Here is a 9,434-nt window from a genome sequence, read left to right on the forward strand (position 1 = left end):
GACTACATGGCCTTCATAGAACCGTCTGCGTGCTGCACTTTCACCATTGATCTATATCCACCCTCCTACTTTAATATGAACCTAGCTGGCAATGGCAGCACCTGCCTTCTGTCTATTCCACAACCCGGTGCTAAATGTCTGGAAGCCCCCCCCCCCCCGCTGGGAGCCGAGTCGGTTCGGCCACATAAATGAGCGATGAAAAGGATCGTGACGTAAGTGACTGTGACAGAACATTTCATTTACTATTTTCTCTATTTGTCTCTGAACTGGAGCCCGGTGAAGGAACTCCTCTCCTCCACCTTGCAGCAGGCCGCCTTCCATCTCTCCTCCACCTTGCAGCACGCCGCCTTCCATCTCTCCTCCACCTTGCAGCACGCCGCCTTCCATCTCTCCTCCACCTTGCAGCACGCCGCCTTCCATCTCTCCTCCACCTTGCAGCAGGCCGCCTTCCATCTCTCCTCCACCTTGCAGCACGCCGCCTTCCATCTCTCCTCCACCTTGCAGCAGGCCGCCTTCCATCTCTCCTCCACCTTGCAGCACCCAGCCTTCCATCTCTCCTCCACCTTGCAGCACGCCGCCTTCCATCTCTCCTCCACCTTGCAGCACCCAGCCTTCCATCTCTCCTCCACCTTGCAGCACGCCGCCTTCCATCTCTCCTCCACCTTGCAGCACCCAGCCTTCCATCTCTCCTCCACCTTGCAGCACGCCGCCTTCCATCTCTCCTCCACCTTGCAGCACCCAGCCTTCCATCTCTCCTCCACCTTGCAGCACGCCGCCTTCCATCTCTCCTCCACCTTGCAGCACCCAGCCTTCCATCTCTCCTCCACCTTGCAGCACGCCGCCTTCCATCTCTCCTCCACCTTGCAGCACGCCGCCTTCCATCTCTCCTCCACCTTGCAGCACGCAGCCTTCCATCTCTCCTCCACCTTGCAGCACGCAGCCTTCCATCTCTCCTCCACCTTGCAGCACGCAGCCTTCCATCTCTCCTCCACACGCGCACAGCCACCTAAAAGTCTGTTTAATTGCCTCGAAAATGGACGTCTCCACCCCTTGCAGTAAGGGGATCAGAGCCATTAAGGAGATTAATGAGCCCGGTAATGATGTTCAGCAGATACACCGGGATTGAAATTCCACTACACGTGCGCACGGCCGTGCACGCGGACCGGCCGCCCCCCCCCCGACGGGACGAACCCAAAACGCCTTTAGGGATCTTTCCTTTGTCTCAAAGTCTCAGGCGGCGCATCACGGACGGTTTGTCAGCTGAGGACAAAGAGGGGAAATGTCTCAGCAGCTGTGTGTTCATAAGATAACACACATTTATCTATTCCTCCCCCCCCCCCCCCCCCCCCCCGCTCAGGTCTCAGCCATGACAACACCTGGATCGGGTTAAACGACCGTACGGTGGAGGACGACTTCCAGTGGACGGACAAGATGGACCTGGTGAGGATGCAGCTTGAGACGTTAAAGGATAAAGAATAACCCATAAATCTACCTATTTATTTCTGTTTTATTAGCAGCTCTCCTTCCTTTGTTTTGTATCTCAATTTCCCATCAAAACATAGAGAGACATCACAAAGTCAAAACAGGAAATGAATGTAGAAACTACTGGCCAGTCCGGAATTGGTTATTGTTAAAATAAAGAAATGACGTTTGATCAGTGCTTAGTCTCTGACTTTAGGAAATGTGTCTTTTGTCATCGCCGTGTGCAGCAATATGAGAACTGGCGGGAAAACCAGCCGGACAACTTCTTCGCCGGGGGGGAGGACTGCGTGGTGATGATCGCTCACGAGAACGGCAAATGGAACGACGTGCCGTGCAACTACAACCTGCCCTACGTCTGCAAGAAGGGAACAGGTGAGAGCACCGAGGGGGGTGGGGTGGGGGGGGGGGGGCGGGCACTTCTACAGGTGACGTAAGATGACTGACGGAGAGGCTGCGAGCTCCTCGTATCCTCGTCCTCCGAACGCTTCGTTCCTTCTGCTCGTATGTTCAACACACTCGGTGGTTGGATCAGTGGACGTAACACCCCCCCACGCACCCCCCCCCCCCCACACCCCCCTCGTTAGGAGCTTATTTCTGCCACAGATTTGCATTCGGGTCGGACTGGAGACGGAAGACGAGAAAGACAGCCGCGTTAGTGGCGAGGTAGAGTTTAAAGAAATATTGTTACCCCAGAGACCCCCCCCCCCTCTCCACCACTCCCTTGGGCTTTGGATGGAACATTTCCACTGTGGGCGTGCGGACTAAAAAAAAAAAACGTCACTGTTACTCTGAAGCTTTAGAAGAAAAGCTATAAATCATGGGCCTCAGACAGGAAACAGGAACAGAGGCCTGGATGCACAGATCATCCTGGTGAGTGAAAATGTGTTATTTGAATATCTGGATTAAAACGTTCATCGGGGCTTAAAAAAAAAAACAAGAAAAACGATTTACTCTATTTGCAATCCTCCTCCATGAATCAATGAGTCCGATTGGCTGCGAGCATAAACACCATCAATCACAGGATCACAACCTTCACACATTCACTCTGAGCTGGGAATTCTGTCGTGAAAAATATCGTATGTGGGAAGGACGCTCGAGAGGCAATCTACGTTATCTCCCAAAGTGAATTTGCTCGATTCAAACAATCAATCAGAAGGTTAAGAGGACTTTTATGCAAATACGATATCTGCAGGGAATCTCTTTGATCAGATGTCTCATAGGTTAAAATAATAAAGTGACGACGTGTTGTCCAACGCGGATGTGAACCAGGAGCTGACTAGTCTAGTTAAATAATGACTAATATAAATCTGCGGGTTAGTTTCATGACGTTTGGATTTGACCCTTTCGTAATGTGGAGCTGATCAAACAGCTCCCCCCCCCCCCCCCCCCCCTGAACGTAAGAGGAGCCTCAAAGGCAACATGTCATTTTGAACAAGTTATTTGTGTTCCAACAGATGCTTTCACTGCCGTAGGCCACGAGCGCATTGAGAGTGCCTCTGGAGCCTCGGGGCCAAACAGGCTCTCCTCCTCACGAAGGGGGGGGGGGGGGGGGGGAAGCTATTTCCCCCCAGCAGGGAGAAGTTGCACCACCTCCCGAGGCCCAACTGTCACGAGTCCCCGGCATCCGGCCCGCCTCTGGCCTTAATCAGTCAGCCGCAATCAGCTGCAACTTTCTTTTCATCTTCATCCACCCGCCCCCCGAGGAACGTGGAGTCTTATCGGTGCAGGCGGTCGCCCCCCCCCCCCCCCCCCCGCCGAGTGTTTTAGGGGCCTTTGGTCCGTCCGGTCCAGCTCGGTCTGCTCAGGGGCCCCTTGGGTGTCGATGAGGCGACAGCGGAGCACCTCAAACTCACTTTTTGACCATATTTGGACGGAGGAGGGCTACGCAGACGCCTTCTACTTCTGTGATCTGTCGGTCATAAGAAAGCCCCGCCCTAAAGCGTTCATTTTATGGATCATAATTTACTAAATAAACACTGTGCTGTTTTGAGGAAACCTAGGGACTGAGACCCTAAACTCATGTTTACGATGTTTTCTGAGGGAATGAATCAAGAGAGAAGTAGAGTCCTTTTCTCGAGTCGCCCCCTGGTGGACAACATTTCATGGAAGTAAAGGGGTGAAATAATGATTTTAAACATTAGCACAGAGCGTTTATTTGGATTCTAGGGAGCCACGTACTCTGCGGCTGCCGGTGAGCCCCTCCTGCGGATAAGGACAGGACAAGTATTATTAAATTGCTCCATTTATTTTGATGGGTAATTATGCACAGAGGCAGGAAGTCTAATTTTGCGCGACATCCTCAGCGCGCGCTTTGGGCGATGATGGGCTGTCGTCACGACTTTAGCACCTGGTGTGTCCGTCGGTGTGTAATGTAATCATAGCAGGACACACATTGTGTGGCTTTTGACCCTCATTTATCCTGAAAGGGAGGGAAAAGCTTTTTATTCATCTGCATATTTTTGTATTGTATATGATCAGTTAGTCTCATATTTCAGGCAGATCCGGCGGACGCTTAGATATAAATGATCAAGCTCATAAACGTCCTCGGCCGGTACGTTCCACAGGGGGGGGACGCGTTGGACATTATCGACGCCGCTCTCAAAGACACCTTTAGCTTAGCGCTAAGACTGGAAAGCAAGAGGGAAACGGCAGCTCCGCAATCGAAAGGTTTAAGAACAGATTTAGGAAAGAGGGTTAGAAGTTTCCTTGGTCTGTGACTTACTGTCGTCTCATTTAATGCAAAAAAGGCTCTGTTCCAGATATTCTGTCTCAAACAGTCAGGTTTACCAATCTTACCTTTATTTTAAAGGTTACGTTGCCGCTTAAAAGATTGAGCTAGTCGGAGTACATTTTTTATTAAGGGAACTGAGTTCCTTCCTCTGCAGCGGCCCAATTCATCCTCCTGGTTTTAATCCATAAAAGCCTTTTTCTGACTTAAAGCTTGTCAAATAAAATCCCGTCTCCGTTTACTTTTCCCACGTCTAGTGACATTTTCGTTTAATCCTACTTCAATCCGTCCGTCATTGAAAGGTGTTCACGTGAGGGATGACGGGAAACCACCTTTTAGTCCTCCACCTGCGTCCAGTGTGCGATCGTGAGGAGGAAAGTGCTTTCTGCCCTTTTCCTTCCACAACATTAAACTATGAATTTGGCATTGAACCTTTTATTCAGCGCTAATGGCATTGCTTTTCGCTCATTAAGAATTTAAGAGGTATTAGGACAAGGACAAGGGAATTAACAGGATCCGTAAACATTTTCCTGATTGCCTCTCAAGACCGCTGTTGGCTAAAGATACCCTGAAATTGGGGGCAGCATAAATATATATAAATGTCAAAACTGGATATATATAAATATAAAAACTGGACAAAGAAAGTTTAATAATTAAAACATGTTAAATGTTCATCTATATGTGGTTCATTAGCTGCTTTGGTTGTTAGCTTCTGGTGAGAGCTAGCTAACAGCAGCTAACACCCGTAGCCTCTTATTGAGACGCCGTCCTGCTCGACGTACCGATAAAATGTGGATTCCTTCTTTTTTCGACAATAGCAGTAGTATTTGGATTGTTTTTCCAGTACCAGTAAACCCAGCAGCACCAGAAGAACCTTTAAACCTCCAGACCGTTGGCGTGAAGCTCGGTCCGCGCTCGCACGCGTCCAGCGAGGCGCTGCCAGGACGCGCGGAGGCGTTCGCGCTCGTTGCATCATTTAGCAAAACGCCGGAGGGCGTCCCAACAAAATTAACTGTGAAGAATCAGAAAGACAACGAGTGCGAGCGGCAGAGCGCCACGAAACAGGCCCCCGCCATGCCGGGGAGGGTTTGTGATGCTCCGTGAACTCGTATCTCAGATGCAGGGACCACGTCTCACGAGTCAAGTGCGTCCTAAAGAAACAACTGTTTCCAAATCATCTCAAAAAGAGGAGGCCTTATTTGAATAATGCCTCGTTTTATTTTACCAGGTAAAATCAATTGGGAAACCAATTCTGATTTACAATGGTGACCTGGCCATGAGGCAGTAGCACAGTCCACACAGGTGACACAAACAGCACAGATACAATACAGTATGACAAACTCATGTAAACAACTATGTACTAAAAAAGGTTCTTTATAAGAATGGCTTGTTGCAGCTTTCGTTTGATTATTCAGAGGTGACGCCGAGTATAAAACAGGCTGTTTCCCTCTAAAATGTTCTCAAGAACATGACGTTTTTTCGTACTTCGTAACTATTGACAACCAGATGATGCACATTAAGTGGGTGGTTGAGTTTAATTATCAATACTCCTCAAACAAGCACATCAGTGAAATCCAAAGAAACCTAAAGAAGCTCTTATTCCTCTCGAGTTCCCTGTAAAAGGCCGGACGAGTTCAGCGTGTTCAGTTTCCATAGAAACATCTGGAAAGAAACATGCCGTTCATGATCCTTTAATATTGTTTTATTTTTCATCAAAATTGAAAAATAACCTTTTGGATTTTCTCAATGAAGAGGTTTTCGTTGTAAGGATTACACACAGCACGAAATGGCGCAGGAAGATAAAAAAGGACCCCCCCCCTCCCCCCCCCCTCGCCTGACAGCAGAGTCAAAGTCGTCCCCGAGGCTCGTCCATCCTGTCAGTCGCTGTCAATCCTTCGCTCCACGGCGGCTTGCGAGGACATTTTTGGGGAGGGGGGGGGGGACTCTGAGACGCCGCGTTGCTTTGACAGCCTCCCACGTGCTGTCAGTGGCTTCCTAAGACGTTAAAACCCACAATACACGTAGAAACCCGAAAAACAGATACGACTTTCATCACACGTACAGAAAAAAGGTTTCTACAGATTCTGACATCAGGGATATCCTGCGCTCTCTTTCCTCCACAGTGCTTTGCGGCGCCCCGCCCACCGTGGATAACGCCTTCCTGATTGGTCGCAAGCGCACCCACTACGACATCCACTCCGTGGCTCGCTACCAGTGCGCCGACGGCTTCCTGCAGCGCCACGTGCCCACCGCCAAGTGCCGCGCCAACGGCAAGTGGGACCGGCCTAAAATCATCTGCGTGAAATGTGAGTTCTCGCCAGCGTTTCCACGCGTTGGGTCATTGTCACATTTGCATTTTGTTATTCTTAGCCGCCCGCAATCCCGCCCCCCCCCCCCCCCGTCGGGAGCCGCTGTCACCGCGCGCGCTCCGCCTCGCCGAACCGCTGCTCTCATTATTAATAATTGGAGGCAATAAGATGACTGTGGTTGCAGACTGAGTGAAATCTCCGGGGCTCACTCACAAGTGGGAGGGGCTCCTTTGAAGTGCACCACGCTCCAGGTGGAGGTCTTCTTTTCAGACTTTTCTGTCTTTTCTTTTGTGGACCATTTGTTAATACAAAGGGTGTGGTACTAAAACCGTAAGAAATGAGACCTTTACACTTGGTATCATACAATTTCTTTAGCGCACAAAGAATAAACAAGTGCAGCAAGTTGCGTTCTGTCTATTCGCCTGGAGGCTCTTAAACAGGGTCAATTTGGGAGAACCGTCGTCTCGCTGTAAAGCCTCAGGCTTTGGTCTGAAAGACTGTACAGGATAGACGAAATCATCAGGAAACGATGGCGCCCGTTTATTAGTTTGAATAACAACATAACCTGAATATTTCAATTAAGTTACATGACGTTAAGCAGAAAATATCGTGCACCTAACAAGCAAGTTTTTTAACTTTGTTAATCTTGTTAGCAGACTAAACTTAACTTTAACTGAAATTATAACTTTCAGCTAACAACATTAGCATAGCTAACTAATGTATTTATTTGGTGCTAAGCCACATGTTGTCCAACTTTATAACTGAAATTAACTCTAAGCTAAGATTTACCACCTTAACACACATGTGATATTCCACCTTAACACACATGTGATATTCCACCTTAACACACATGTGATATTCCACCTTACCACACATGTGATATTCCACCTTAACACACATGTGATATTCCACCTTAACACACATGTGATATTCCACCTTAACACACATGTGATATTCCACCTTAACACACATGTGATATTCCACCTTAACACACATGTGATATTCCACCTTAACACACATGTGATATTCCACCTTAACACACATGTGATATTCCACCTTAACACACATGTGATATTCCACCTTACCACACATGTGATATTCCACCTTAACACACATGTGATATTCCACCTTAACACACATGTGATATTCCACCTTACCACACATGTGATATTCCACCTTAACACACATGTGATATTCCACCTTAACACACATGTGATATTCCACCTTAACACACATGTGATATTCCACCTTAACACACATGTGATATTCCACCTTAACACACATGTGATATTCCACCTTAACACACATGTGATATTCCACCTTAACACACATGTGATATTCCACCTTAACACACATGTGATATTCCACCTTAACACACATGTGATATTTCACCTTAATACACATGTGATATTCCACCTTAACACACATGTGATATTCCACCTTAACACACATGTGATATTCCACCTTAACACACATGTGATATTCCACCTTACCACACATGTGATATTCCACCTTAACACACATGTGATATTCCACCTTAACACACATGTGATATTCCACCTTAACACACATGACCTAGAGCTCTGCAGCAGAACACTATTGAAAAATGATGACATTGAATTCCTTCCTCTTATTCCAACACCGTTTAGCATTTAGAAACAACGATAACAGTATTTTAGTAAGAACTATTATTCAAAAGCATTATCTTTTGTTGAGCCTTAAAATAAAACTTTTTTCTCCCTAAAATGATTGTAAAGGACTGCATAAACCTCCCTAACGTTTCAGAATAATTACTTTCCACTTCAAAGGAGATATAAAAGGGTTGATATATATACATATTCAACAAACTGTGCCTTGTATTTCATTTCACTCAGATCACAATGTGACAGTAATGGTGAAATATTGTAATAATGTAGCCTCGGTTGAAAGGGATAAAAACTGATTTTCCTTTCGACTTTGAGACGAGTTGTTTTTTTACGGCTCAGAGTCGCAGTGTCCTCATCATTCACTGCAGATGACACGTCTTTGTTGGCACTGAGTTCTCCCCACCAAGGAGTGGCTGGTGAGCTCGGCGGCTCCTGGATGTGAGATTAAAAAAAACTCCCCCTTAGTGAGGTGGAAGCCGCTAAACACCCGTTTCTTTTACCTTCCCTCGCCCCGCCTCTTACCTGGTTTTAACCTCTGACCCTGCACCTCAACGCTCCTGGTGCTCGTCACTCACTTTTCCTTTTCCCGCGTCTCTGATCAATCTGCTGAACCCTTTTTTTGTCCCTGTCTGTCTGCTCCGCCACCTCAGCCCGACGGGCCCACCGCTACCGGCGCCACCACCACAAGGGCCGGAGGGAGCGCAGGAAGCACAAGAGGCACGGCCACAGAGAGGGGGGGCGCCACGGAGGGGAGCTGGGCCACAGCCACGCCCACGTCTGAACCAAAAAAAGAAAGAAAGTGATGATGAACGCCCCCTTTTTCCCCTTCTTTTCCTCTGCTGCCAACTTGCCTGCCCCCCCCCCCCCCCGCCTCCCTCCAACCCTTCCTCCCGCCCCCTTACCCCCCCCCCCGAACTCTCAGCCCGAGGACCCGCCTCCCTCCTTAGCCCCGCCCCCTCTCCTCCCACGAGTCAGCCTGTACCATAGCGCCAACGCCGAAGGCCGGGCGTCACCGGGACAACCTGTCCCCGACCTGTCTCCCCCCCCCCCCCCCCCCCCCCCCAGCTCAACGACGACCTGGAACACGGGGCTGACCTGTTTTTTAAAAAAAGAAACAACAAAACAAACGTTGAGATCCACGCCGGACGCCGTTTCGGGGAGAACAAACTACGAGTAGAGACGACGTGACTGAAAGTCCGTGTTGTTGACTTTCGTCTGTGGGACACTTTATTTTCTACAAACACTCTGTGTTTATTTCTTTGGCTTTGC

The 9,434-nt window shown here is 48.5% G+C and overlaps 1 protein-coding gene across 2 annotated transcripts in view; it reads left to right on the top strand.

Annotated features, from left to right (window-relative positions):
• Window positions 1-9,023, top strand: part of ncanb (neurocan b) — a 91,986-nt gene extending 82,963 nt beyond the window's left edge. For both annotated transcript variants that reach the window (XM_062563354.1, XM_062563355.1), the window contains exons 13-16: window positions 1,358-1,440; window positions 1,710-1,854; window positions 6,334-6,516; window positions 8,816-9,023. In XM_062563354.1, coding sequence (XP_062419338.1) covers window positions 1,358-1,440; window positions 1,710-1,854; window positions 6,334-6,516; window positions 8,816-8,946 — 542 coding nt within the window. In that variant the 3' untranslated portion in view covers window positions 8,947-9,023. The remainder of the gene's footprint in view (window positions 1-1,357; window positions 1,441-1,709; window positions 1,855-6,333; window positions 6,517-8,815) is intronic.
• The last annotated feature ends 411 nt before the right edge of the window (window positions 9,024-9,434 follow it).

This window comes from Pungitius pungitius, chromosome 7, assembly GCF_949316345.1.
Source record: "Pungitius pungitius chromosome 7, fPunPun2.1, whole genome shotgun sequence".
NCBI lineage: Eukaryota > Metazoa > Chordata > Actinopteri > Perciformes > Gasterosteidae > Pungitius > Pungitius pungitius.